This window comes from Chelmon rostratus, chromosome 1 (assembly GCF_017976325.1).
Source record: "Chelmon rostratus isolate fCheRos1 chromosome 1, fCheRos1.pri, whole genome shotgun sequence".
Lineage (NCBI taxonomy): Eukaryota > Metazoa > Chordata > Actinopteri > Chaetodontiformes > Chaetodontidae > Chelmon > Chelmon rostratus.
In genome coordinates, this window is record NC_055658.1 from 6,228,005 (window position 1) to 6,241,234 (window position 13,230).

The 13,230-nt window shown below is 43.4% G+C and overlaps 1 protein-coding gene across 1 annotated transcript in view; it reads right to left on the minus strand.

Annotated features, from left to right (window-relative positions):
• adamts18 (ADAM metallopeptidase with thrombospondin type 1 motif, 18) overlaps positions 1–4,845 on the minus strand; it is a 54,719-nt gene extending 49,874 nt beyond the window's left edge. Inside the window, exons 1-3 of the mRNA XM_041936544.1 lie at positions 4,744–4,845; positions 4,329–4,410; positions 2,740–3,053 (exon numbers count right to left, since the gene is read on the minus strand). Of these exons, the coding sequence (XP_041792478.1) occupies positions 2,740–3,053; positions 4,329–4,410; positions 4,744–4,845 (498 nt within the window). The remainder of the gene's footprint in view (positions 1–2,739; positions 3,054–4,328; positions 4,411–4,743) is intronic.
• Between the last annotated feature and the right edge of the window lie 8,385 nt (positions 4,846–13,230).

Consider the following 13,230-nt stretch of genomic DNA (forward strand, 5'->3'; position numbering starts at 1 on the left):
TCATTCACCTTTCATTTTTCTAACAATGTTGCTTATCCATAGTCCATTTAACAGGCGGAGTGAACATCCAACCAACAATGGCCCTGAGGTTGGACTTGGAGAGGAAGAAGAAAAAAAAAACTAGGCAAAGCTTGGGAGGAGTAAAAAATAGATCAAAGTGTTCGTCCCGGCCCATTCAAATGCAATCACGACCCAATCACATTGTGTTCTCTGAGCGCTTTTAAGAGAACGGGTCAGTGGTGTTTTATTGTGAGTGGGAGCTAGCCTAATGAAAGGGACAATGCGAAGATTAGCAGTGCCAGCCAGGCGGCTCAAACTTCACCCTGGCTTTAATTGCTGCAAACAAGAGGAGATGTAGAGGCAGGGCAAACAGAGGACAAAAGAGCAGGGCGAGCGCAGAAGGAGGAGGCAAGAGGAGGTATGAAGGCTGGATGATAAATGGAAGTATGGCTTTTATGGAGGTGTAGTGTGTCCATTTGGCCCAGGCTGGCGGAGGATGTGTCAAGGAATGTGTGTGTGCACTGGTGGGCCAGAGGATCCAGGTACCTCATAAACCCCCAATGAGAGCAGAGGATCGCGAAATTACAGAGTCCATGCGCTTCAAGGAAAAACATCTCCACCTCGATTGTGAAGAGTTCACACAAATCAAAGTCAGTATCTAAAGCCCAAACACAGCATCACTGATGACATCACTTATGTGAGTTGGTTTTGCTCTGAAATAAAGTGAAGTCAGCACAGCCTAAGAGGTTTAGGTTTTAATTCTGAGACAGAGAACATTAATATCGATCTTCGGCACGCGTGACAAATACGGAGCTGGAGTCACAACATGTTTAGCTTTGTTAGCAAAAAGGCTGGAGGCAGACGAAAACAGCTAGCCAATGTGGCTCTGCTCAACTGAAAAAACACACCTACCAACACCACCAAAGCTGAGTGAAACTGAAGGAACAGCAATGTGAAAATGACCATCTTCGATTTCAGGATGAGCTACGTGTCAGTGCTGTTCTTGAGAAACAACAGTTTGGCACACTTCTATGCATTTCAAGCCTAGGGTTAGCATGGTTAGGCCATGTAACACCCTGAAAATACATTTCTGTGTATGTACAAATGAGACACGATATGCTAAATAATGAGCTTGAGAGGTGTTGGTAAGCTTTTTATTACTTTGGAGGCTTTGTTATTTCCATGCATTTCCACCGTTTAAGCTAGGCTAGCCCCAAGACCTCAGCCCTCGTTAGCTTCAGATAGCATTCTCTTTACGCAAACATGAGGAGAAAAGTCTAAACATTTTTTCACCTGTTGCACAGCATCAGGTTTCAAGGTGTTTTCTTGACCCCTTAAATGCTGTCTGTCTGTCCGGAAAAGTGGCATGTTTGCTCAAGGCTACAACAGCGTTTAAATCTTATTGGACTCCTGCAGACCGCGCTAGTCACTACCGCAGCCAGCGCAGCGGCACAAGGCGCATTCCACTGACGAGGAAAACCACAGTAGAAATACTGAATCTAAATGCTCATTCTGTCCCAGGCAAACATTTTATCATTTCAGACAGAAAACAGACATCTGTGAGATCACAGGAATACTTTTGAAGGTGCAACCTGCTACTGGATAACAGGTAAAGCTGACTAAAAGGTTCGACTTTGCCTGAATCGTGGAGTAACATACGTGCATACGTACGGGGCTAAAGCTAGGCTAAACCCATCCATAATAAACACACAGACCCAAAGCTGACATTCAGCTTCTCTTCTCACTCTCTGAACGGACACAATTAAGTAAATTTCCCAAAATGCTGAGATATTCTTTCTAATATTTATTTACCAGTGGGTGTAGTGACTGAGGAAAAACCACAGAGACATACATGGAAAATGTAAAACAATCTCCACACTTGTAAGCTATCATACAGTGAGTGCTGGTGTGAAAAGCTGGACTTGAGGGCCAGCTAGGCTGTTCAGCATGTCACTTCCAAAGCCAGTGTGGATCAATGTTGTCTTTTCTTTTCTGTGGATGCCCTGTCTGCAACAAGCTGACAAAATCAGTTCCCAGCAGGTGTTAATTTTAAAACCGGCACACATGACAAATAGACACTAAAGGTCGATCCAGTCTTCCTCAGACTGTCCTCTCTGATCAGTACAATGGGCGTGTTTGTCATGTGTGTTGGCGTTACAATAAACAGTTAAACTGAATTATGGCCTTTCTCCATGTGCTGCACAGTCAGCAGTGTAACTTTTCTTTTCTCTCCTGCTCTCCTCCTTTCATCCTTTCATTCTCTCTTTTCCGCTCCTCCCAATGTTCAAAGAAACGCCTGACAAAGCACTAGAAACCGATGCTTACACTCATGGGCAATGATGTCATGTTACAGTTCACCCACAATATTAGCAGGGTCTGAAATGCACACACAATGATGCATCAAAACAACTGGGTCATTAGAGGAGAGAGGGCTTTCCGGGCATAAAGGCATGGAGGTTGAAGTAGGGGTGGAGTACAAAATCTGCTGGGTGAGAGCCTTTTATTTCCAAAATGTCCTCTCAACTTTTCAGATAATGAAAAACATTCCCATTAGCATGTTTGAGATCATTTCAGCTGGTTTTGAAAAGTTGAACCAACCCAAGGGAAAGTCAGTTTTCTCAAACCATGGAGAAACCATGTCATCAGATTAAAGAAAAAACATAAAAAGAGTGCAGAGGTTTTCACATGACAAAACCTTGCAAGGCCTCAAGAACCAAGGAGTTAGTGGCAGACACTTACGAGTCCAGAGCACGTCGATATGGCTGCAGAGGAGGCCGACAGGTTACGGATAAATCCTTGATAAAGGCAGCCGTGAAACCCTACGTCACCCATCACTGTGGTGGTGCCATCCGAGCCGAGCGTCTGCACGGTGAACCCCGGGCCGACCACGGATGATGGATGTAGGTCCAGGTGCATGTCCTGCCCGAAAGCCGAGAGCCGGTAGTGCAGAGAAGGAGAGAGGGACCTCCTGCTGCGATGGCTTCGCCGGGTCACATCGTGCGTCAGGTACCCTCCCTCAGAGTCCACCTCCACCGGGGTTACAAACACATAGTCTGAGCAGAAGAGGGATGGAAAGGACGTCACATGAAAATATACCAAACACTCATATACCTCTGCTCCACCAGTTGCTTTGTCGGTGATTTGTGTTCTTTGGCATACACACTTTCTAACATCCTGCAGTTATTTCTGACTTTTTCCAGGTTACACTTGGCCAAGATGCATTCCCCTCTTGCTTACATGTGACAGCGGAGAAAGTGACTATCACACCATACTAAAAGTCTAAAAATAAGTAAGTAAGCTGCTGTAGTTCAAAACACAGCATCTGGTGATTGATTTGCATTCTGGTTTTATCCACTGAAAGCTAATATTGGTGGACACGCTGATTTGAAGGAAAACTATGTCTTTCTGCACAAACAGTTGCTGGTTGTCAACTACAACAGGTGCAATCAAAATAGCTTAACACACGTGTAGCCAGGTATTACAACAAATGCACCCAGAGGGACAAGATACATCACCAGCACCTAAACTGGCTACTGTCAGAAGTGTCGGTAAGAAACAAAACCTGTCGGTGAAACGACAAGCTTGTGTTTGGGTGAAAGGTTCAGCGCCCAGCTGTTGCTCAGAGCTCAGCACCTCATATGGATCACACATGGCTTTGAACAGAAGCCATAATGCCAACATCACGCTTTCAAGCATGTCAGATGTGGGTCAATTCTTCAGAAGCAGGGGTGGTAAATATTAGGATGTTCTGATTTCATGCAGCTGTCATGGTGTTCAAGTCAAACGAAATGCTAAAAGGATTTATTTACTAACCATTTCAATACAGTAGAATAGCGAGAGACACCTTGGTAAAAGCAGAAACTATAACAATTCCACATGTTTTCATTGTCTTCTTTCTTTCAGCCCTGTTCAAGGCTCTGACTACTGCAGAATCAGGATGCTGCCTTCACAACTGAAGGAAAAGTGCACCTCTCTTCTTCGCTCAGTAAATCAAAGTATGTAAATCATCTCAACTTGTTTCCTGGGTTTCTACAGGTCACAGCTGCCAGGCGGGAATCCCTGAGTGTGCACTGAACAGAGCCATGCAGCGGTAAGCACACTCCTAAACAGGAGTTCTTAACTTTTTTTTTTTTTGCTAAATAAACTGTAGAAATGGGCCCCAATAGACAATGAAATTGCAACATTCCTAATTGTTACATTCAAGACCATCTTTCCAATAACTGATCCCACCACTGCCATACATCTCATTTTACTCACAATCTGTCTACAAACATGGATTCATGCCAGCTGGAGGAAACATCCAAAGATGTCTAACGACAAGCACTCACCCTGATTTAATCCATGGCTGTCGCTGGCTGAGTAGCTCGCCCACACGGTGTGGGAGGTGTGGGAGCAGTAAATGTGCAGCGTCTGCAAAACAAAAAAAAAAAAAAAAACAAAGGGAAAAAAAAAACCTCATAAATGGACAGGTAACAACAGGTTGCAAGCACTGACTGAAGTAGAAGCCAAAAGGTGATAAATGGGCTTTCTCTGTTCAAACATGTGTTACACATGAGTTTAATTTGGGATGACAACAACTTGTCTTACTTTTCACCACAATCAGTGACCACAGCAGTGTAGACACGAGTTTGTTGTTGACATAAACCATGCTGAAAAAAAATGTTTGTTTGTTTTGGTTGCAAACCAGATTGGTGCATGTGTTCGGTTAAAGGGTGTATACACTTCTAGTAAAGAGCCACATGCCTTGATAATATTCCAGGATAAGAGGGTGGACAGGAGCTTGAGTGAGGTGCAGCCGACCAGCGGGATGGGTAAAGTCCATATCAGAAGAAAAAGGCAATCCATGGTGATGGCACGCACGCTTACACCTCCCCCGTTACCTCCTAAAAGAGCGCAAAAGTAGTAATAACCTGCGATAACGCATAATGCAATGTGCGCGCATTGTTCAGTAGCTCTGTCCCCCGCTTTGCTCGGTCAGGTGAAGTCGGCAGGTTGCAGCAGCCGGTGGTGCGCACAGACGCAACGCGCACTCATGAGTGTGTGTGTGAGTGTGTGTGAGTGTGTGTGAGGAGGAGCGGCAGGTAGCGGTGTCGGGGATCACCGGGAGGAGCGCTGACTGAGCACTCAGCCCGGCTCTGCGAGAGCCGGCCTGCAGGATGGAGCACAAGTCAGCTCCCAGCAGCCAATCAGCGCGCAGCATCATTTACCACGCGCAGATGAAAGAGAAGAAAAAGAGATTCTCCTCTTGCCACACTCTTGGCTCTTGCTACCTTCAGGTGCCGCTCGTAAATCTCCATTTTGAAAGTTTCGTGGTCACAGACATGACTTACTGGTGTTACTTTTCTTTGCAGTGGCAAAATGAAGGGAAAACACACATCAGGCACGAGACTATGTCAGTTCTTCCATTTAGCTTTAAAACGTGTAATAAAGACCAGAACAAAATGCAGACAATACAACAAACTGTGTTTGTCTCTTTTACTACCGTTTGTGGTGAAACTGAAAGCTACTTGATACTTCTTTGCCACTTTTCAGAGGGATTTATTGTACTTTTTGCTCAACTACATTTATCTGCTATGGTTAGTGGTGTTTTCAAAATGAAGACAGGAAAAGAAGCATGTGATAAGCTTATAAAATAAAATATACTGTTAAAACTTAAGAGGATCTCAACCTTTTTGGCTTGAAGAAAACAGTGGCCACTTGGGGTCCAATGTAACTTGTACTTGCAGTGGAGTGTTTTTACATTGTTGTATTAATGCTTTTGCTTCAGCAGAGGAGCTTAATACTTCCTCCTCCACGGCGGCAAAGACTTCAGCCAAATTCATGTACCTTTCAAATCTCCCCCCATTTTTTGCAACAAAAAATATACAGATCGGCCAGATGGTGGTGCTATAACAAGTAAATGTAAACCACTAGCACTTGAATCTAAACTTGCAATGTTTACATTCCCTGGCTCAACACAAATGTACCGCACATAATAATTTCAGCACTGGCTTGTTTCTGAATTTTTATTTCAATTTTTTGAAATTTGAAAGTTTTCAAATTCTGGACAGCACATACACACCTTCTGGCTTCTAGCCATACTCTACTGGATGAACAGTAACTGGTAACATGCATTCATTACTAAATGTCTTTATTTAATCACAAGTTTTAGTACTGTGGGGGTAATTGATGTAAATGGTTATCATAAAGACATTTTAGTTTAGTGTTAAAGGTCTTTTTTGGACATTTATTTTCCAACATGTTTTCATGTTTATTGGAAAGAAAATACAGACTGACCAAAGAAAGAAAAAAAATTAATGAAATCATTCTCATTACCAGACTTGTAACTGCATCAGGTTTGCATTGTGCCACAAAAGTGTAAAAAAGAAGCATTCCAGTTGAGGTGCTCTGCAGGCTAAACACTGGTCACAACTGAAGGACAGAAGAATCTGAGGCACTTCAAAGTCTTAAATAAGTACAAGTGCCTTTACTGGATCGTGGCTTGAAACCATCATGTTTCCACTTCAAAACAAGTCTTCATCAGGGTGTGTCATACCCACACATTTGGTCACAGTCTGTGTTCAATGGCAACTTGTGTTTTTATTGTCCTGCAACTCTGCCTCAGTCTGTGTTCACCATGTAGCAAAATGTTACACAAAGGATTCTTCAGAAGTTTTACTTGTTGTGGTTGGGCTGCACATAAACAACTGGCAGCTAGGATGCACAAACAAAGAAGGAAGCAGATTTACTGAATGCTGCTTAAGGCTCAATACTTACCCATCTAGCCTAGCATGATCATTTGCAGGATTCCCTGAAGTGCGTCAAACCATATTAGTCACCGTTTCATCTGTAAATGTGGATCTGACAGCGAAATATTTTATCTTAGGCTTACAAATAACATCCTGCTTTCATCACATCAGCAACAAAAACAATCAAACAATGCATGTGAATAAAGTCCGAAATCAAAGAAGAAAACAAGACCAAATGAGGACAAATGCACAGGAAGTAAAACAAATACAGACCTTAGCTTAACAAAAGCAAGACAAAGGATGGTTTATGTTGGTCTTGCAAATGTGGTCTGCATGTGTTCTGTGGTGCCTAAAATTAATTCTGATATAATAATGTTTTCTGTAAGCGTGGACTTACCTGGGTCACCCACCTTAAAATTCAGATTTTTCTGTCAGCCTTTGCTCTACTCAGTTCTTCCCACTTGCAGCTGTGTTGACGATTAGTCAATTAAACTAGCCAGAATGGAGACATGTTGTTTAAGAGTCACATAATTAAATCTGCCCTGCCGAAGTGATAGATTGCACACACTTCAGTGGCTCATGTTGTTAAAGCATGTGTGTAATCCTAATTGTTGTGAACAGGTGGTCCCGCAGTCGCCTTTTCCATTCTGGTGGCTTGCAAACACCTGGATAGCTTGCTGGAATGCACCAACAGACACACAGCTGAAGAGTACAGCCAGCTCGCTACACAGATATTCACACTCTGCCGAGCATAATAAGGCTTCTCACAGCTCTTGCCAGCTTTTCTGGCAGAAATAAAACATCACCTTAATAACCCCTCAATATTCTCATGGGGCTTATGGAAGTCTGCACTACTGTTTATACTGACCAAATCATTCGTAGCATTTTTTATCATCCATGGTAATATTCCTACAAGATAAGATAAGATAAGATAAGATAAGATAAGATAAGATAGCAAAATAGGATAAATAACAGCAATATACAATACAGTAAGTAAAATAAGACAATGGTTGAGTTGATATTGTAGCATATAGACAATACTGATATTGCACAGTTTAGGTGTGTGTGGTCTACAGGGAGCAGTGTTGAGTGTAAAGTCTGACAACTGGAGGAAAGAAGGACCTATGGTATCTCTCCTTCACACACTTCACCAAAGGATGATAGCTTAGCCATCATCCTCCTTTCCTCCTGCCGCATCCACTAGTTCAGGAGGCATCCCAGGACAGAGCTGGCTCGGTCCTCAGGAGTGCCTCCAGCACTCAAAAGACCTGAGTTACCTCAGCAGACACAGTCTGCCCTGGCCTTTCTTATATAGTGCTTTTGTATTGTCAGTCCAGACCAGTTTATTATTCAGGTACTTGTAAGATTCCACCATCTCTTCACTGGTGTAGGAGGAGAGTGTTTGCACGTGCAGAAGTCCACCACCAGCTCTTTGGTTTTCCTTGCATCGATCTGGAGGCGGCTCCACTGGCACTAATCCACAAATCCCTGGCTCGATTCTCTGTACTCCCTGTTGTCCCCATCTGTAATGATGCCATGATTGCATAGTCATCAGAGAGCTTTTGCGGGTGGCAGCTTGCTGATTTTTGTGTGAGGTCTGTAGTTTGGAGGGTGAAGAGTGATGATGTTGTTCTGCACCATCTTTGTCCTGTAGCTGTTTTATCCATCCATGATCCTCCTCCTCAGCTGTCTCGACACATTCTTCAGTTCCTCTTTGTTTTCTGGCATAAAGACCTTCTTTTTTAGCTTGAAGAGAGTATTCCCCACACAGAAGTTGATATAGTCCGTGTGTTAGATTGTCAGTGTCCTCCCCATGAACATCACAAAGTGCTTACCACACAGTTATTGCCGCTCACTCCATCCATCTTTTTGGGGACAGATCTCATATTCCCCATGATGATCGAGGGGAGGACTGGTCTGGAACAGCTCCTCCTTGTGCAGCAGTTTTATGGCATCTTGCTAAAAAGTAATAGGATTACAAGTAAATCCTCCTCATTTATTGATCCTGATAAGGATTTTTTCTAATGTAAGCCCCATTAAACTTAGATAAGATGATTTAACCAACACATGTCTCGTTGAGATGAAACACAGACTTGGAGAGCTTCCCACACTGTAGAGTCACTGACACTGATGGGATTGATTGTTGAAGTTTTCTCCAAAATGCCTCCAGCATGCAAACAAAACTTTTTCAAAAGAGCAAGAAGTCACTATGTGTTACCAAAAGAAAGCCATAGACCACATATATCTATTAAATTATCTGTTGATGGACTTTATCCCCTTTGTACAATCACTCACTCACTCACTGTGACAGTATTTGGAACAGCAAATGTATTCTAATGAAGAAGATTCATACATAATTAGATTAAACTAACTTCTTAATTTCAGTTATTTGCTTTTCTCAGTTGTATTGTAATGAACTCTCAAGTTCATGCTCTACGGATGCCTGTTTGAATGTTTGTATTGAATAAAGTGATAAAAGATAAACCAAAAAAAACCCTCTAAAGCATCATGTGTGCATTGTGCACCGAATCTCAAAAACTGGAAGCTGCACGAGCCCACATCGCAACGACTTGCAGAGCCCACACAGCCCGACGCAAGAGGTGCCATGACGTTATGGGACGCCATCGAGCATAAACAAAGCCAGACACCCAACACAAGCCAGACTGGAACAGCACCTCCACCAGGAAAGAGACTGATCACATTAGACAGCCAACCAGGAGGGGAGGAATCAGATCCCAGTGGGCCAGTTCAATTTTAAGCTGGTACTATGGGCTTGTATCCTTGAGTCTTCTTGCACTCAAGTAGCTGTCTCATTGCTCCTTCAGTCATTGTAATAAATATGAAGCCAGGATGGTTGAAGGACGACTTCTGCAACCTGCACCAGATGGGCTTGAGGTTCCTCCATCCTGAAAAACTGAAAAAGCTGAACATAGCTAGACTGTAGAAATGGCACTTTCTCTTTAGTCCACTGTCAAGCACGTAGTAAAGCATGCTGGTAAAATGTAAATGTGGCATAAACTTACTAAGCAAACTAAGCAGGGCTGAGCGAGCCCTTTGAAGCCTATTACTGGATGAAGAAGAGTGAGAAAGATCTCACTATCCTATCGTTCAGCACCTTTAAAATAGCTTCACCCTCCTCTGATGATGTCACATTATGGTAAAAAAAAAAAAAAAAAGTCGTTACAGTGTCTGCCTATCATGAAGATGTAAGATGCAGCTTTGGAGGGTAATTGTGATTAACCATCTGCACAGTGTGATGTAGAATTACTGAAGAAACACAACCACACTGCTTCCACATGTTCTTAGCGATGGTCGCCGAGTTGATGTATAAGCCGCTCATGTTTGCCACTCCAGCTGACTCCCTGATTACTCTGCTCTGGCCCACCTATCAATAAAACAGGGAAGTGGAAAGACTTACTATCTGTTCCTAACATGGGGGTTGCAATGAAAATTTAATTGACATGCTCAATGACAATAAAGACTCTTGAATCTTGTGGTCTGACAGGCATTTTCTAATGCAGCTGATTCCGGACCTTTGTTTTTCGTTATTTCTTCTCCTGTGCTGATGTGTTTCTCTGAGCGTGGACGCTTCTCTCTCTGTCCCTCTGAAAATGTGGTTTGTATTGTTGGTGGCGGCTACAGATGTTAAATCTGAACAGTGTTACACCCCAGCACACCGCAGCTTGTTGCACCGTGCCACTGTGTTGACAGACGATGTGCTTATTTATGGCATGCTAAACCAACTGTCTGAAGCCCTTAGCAGTCTCCCCCTCTCTCTCTTTCTTTCTCATAATGTCTCTCCCCCAGTTGGGTTGTTGAGTTAGCGGGGCCAGTCAGGCCAGTCTGTTGTTTGTTTCCAAAAAGCAATACAACATATCTGGTTGCAGCTGGAAATATAAGCAGTTGGGTTTTTCTGGCCGGACATGGAAATAGATTGTAAGATTTAGAGACCACACTGAGATGAGATCCTTCCCCCAAGCCTTCTGCCCAGGGAACATGATGTGACAGGAAGCAGAGTAAAGGGACCCTTTGACAAGTTAATGGTGTCCAACGAGTGGACTGCAAAAATATTACCTGCACAGACATATTTGCACTCACAGGGTAACACAACATACACCAAGGCTTGAAATTCTGATGGTGAACATCTGCATGACCCAGTGCAATGTTACTGTCGACGCAGAAGCAATCATGATCTACTCTGGCCCCATGTCTAGACTGAAAGCATCAGGTCAGCGTCGCACTCGAGTGACAACTGTGAGCTACCTCCACAATACTCACATGCAACAGGTATGTTGAAAGAGATCTGGGTTGCTACGATCATTGCTGCAGTCAGTATGCTATGAAGCAATACCTTCAAATCAAATGGTAAATTAACTGTACTAATATAGCGCTCTGCTTGTCACTGACCATTCAAAGTGCTGTCACAACACAAGCCAGCATTCATCCGTTAACACACACATTCATACACAGGTAGCAGCAGCCTCCTGCTCATCACAAGCAGGTCACACGGTGATGGTGCAGCATCAGCAGTTTGAGGTTCTGTATCCTGCCAAAGGATAATTTGACATGTAGACTGCAGGGGCCAGGGGATCTTACCACCGATCGTCTGATAAGGGTCAGAGACACTATTTCCTATCCCATCAGCACCTGGGATTTCTGTCTTTGATGACATCACATGGGCTCGTGCCGGTGGAAGCACTAATTGACCTTCTGATAAGCGGACAGTGGCCACAGCCGCCCCAAATCAAGTGGGGATCTTTGCCCTACCAGCCCCAAATACATTTATGTCAGTGTTTTGTAACTGTGACACAAAACTACTAGTTCGTCCACCTTGGCTCAGAAAGAAAACACTGGGGTAATTTTGGTACAAACCAGACCAACTTTGGAAGATATCCTCTGGAGTGCTGACATGAAAAAAATAGAACCTATCCTTTAAAGTTGATGGTGCCAACAGTATTTAACGATACGCAGCCGACCACAGTGAACTTCCCTTCGACATTTCACTTCTCTGGGTCTGTTCCCACTGATGCTATCTTGTGCTTTTCTGTGCAGGAGCCAAGTTTGCTTTGTGGCAAAAAGCAGACGGCAAACAATAAAAAAAATGCAAGCAAAAGTGAAGGGTCACAGAGGCTCCCAGGTTTCTAAATGTCCATGTCTAAAAGAATCTTTGATTCATTAATGGATCAAATATTAATGAATTAAATATTCTTAGCAATCTTAGCCATATCAAGAGCTCCAGGTTGACCCCCCACTCGACCCTGTGAACCACATGCCGTGGTTCGAATATGCTGGCATCGCCCAGCACCACTTGTACATTTCTCAGTACATTGTGCCACACAGTTACCCACGGGAGACCCCTTTCCTTCAAGGTGGGGTGTAGCTGGCTCAGAAAGTGGATGCACTCTGTTTCTAATCAGACGCTGGGCCTATTTACTGAACAGTCAAACACTTCACTGAAGCAAGCTGCTACCTCTGGAATATGTCAGCTTTTCCCCCTGACTTCGCCCCCTTTCACTTCGCCTTTGTTTGTTTGTTTTGCCTGTCATGTGGCACTGCTTTTTCCAGCGCGTGCTCCAGAATGCACGACTCCAGACGCTCCTCTTCTCTCCTGTCCTGCGCTTTCATCGTGTATCTGGTCCTCATTTCAGACCATATAATTAGCCTGCCGCTTGTGTCCGTGGGGTGAATTTCTGTCCGTTCTTCCACAATTATTTTTGGCCGTGTCAGCGGTTGCCACAGTGGCAAGCATCTGTTTGCCAGTCACGTCTCGTCCTTTGCAGCCCCCACATAGAAATAGATCACATGTGGGCTGACCACATACAGTATTTGTATGTGTCCGAATGTGACAGCTTAGATTTACGGTTTGAAGATCCGTCATGTGGGTCAATTTACTGAGAGACTTCTGATGAATGTGTATGCATGCAGGTGCTGAATGTCTCTGTGAGTGTGGGTTTCCAGCATGAGTCAGTGTCACCGATCACTTTATCTTTTCCTGAGTAGTTCTTCTGCAGTCAGGCCTTCTGGCATCTCTCTCTACCCCCCACCCGCATCAAAGACGTGAAATGCTATAGTTTAGCTCACAGATGGTCCATCTAGAATTCTGAAACAGCATCTGTGATATCAGTCATCCACAGAGTTGGAAAGAACACAACAGTTTGGGTTATATGGCTCTACAGTGAATATGTGAGCTCAGCTTACAGGCTTATGAAAAGGACCTTTGACTTGTCTGTGTCTTGTCACAATGACAATTCTCCTGCAGTCCTTCTTTTATACTGCAAGTATAAACTCATACCTTGACCAACTACAGTAAAATGCTACTTAAATATTACTGCATCAGTAATAATAATCTAATAATATCCTATAATAATATAGCTTTACACTTGCACGCCAAGTTTAGTATTTCTCATTTTAAAGTATTTTTTTCTAATTATACTTATGTACATCTACTTAAATAACATTTTCAGTGCAAGACGTGTGCTTTTGATGGAGCATTTTAGTGGTG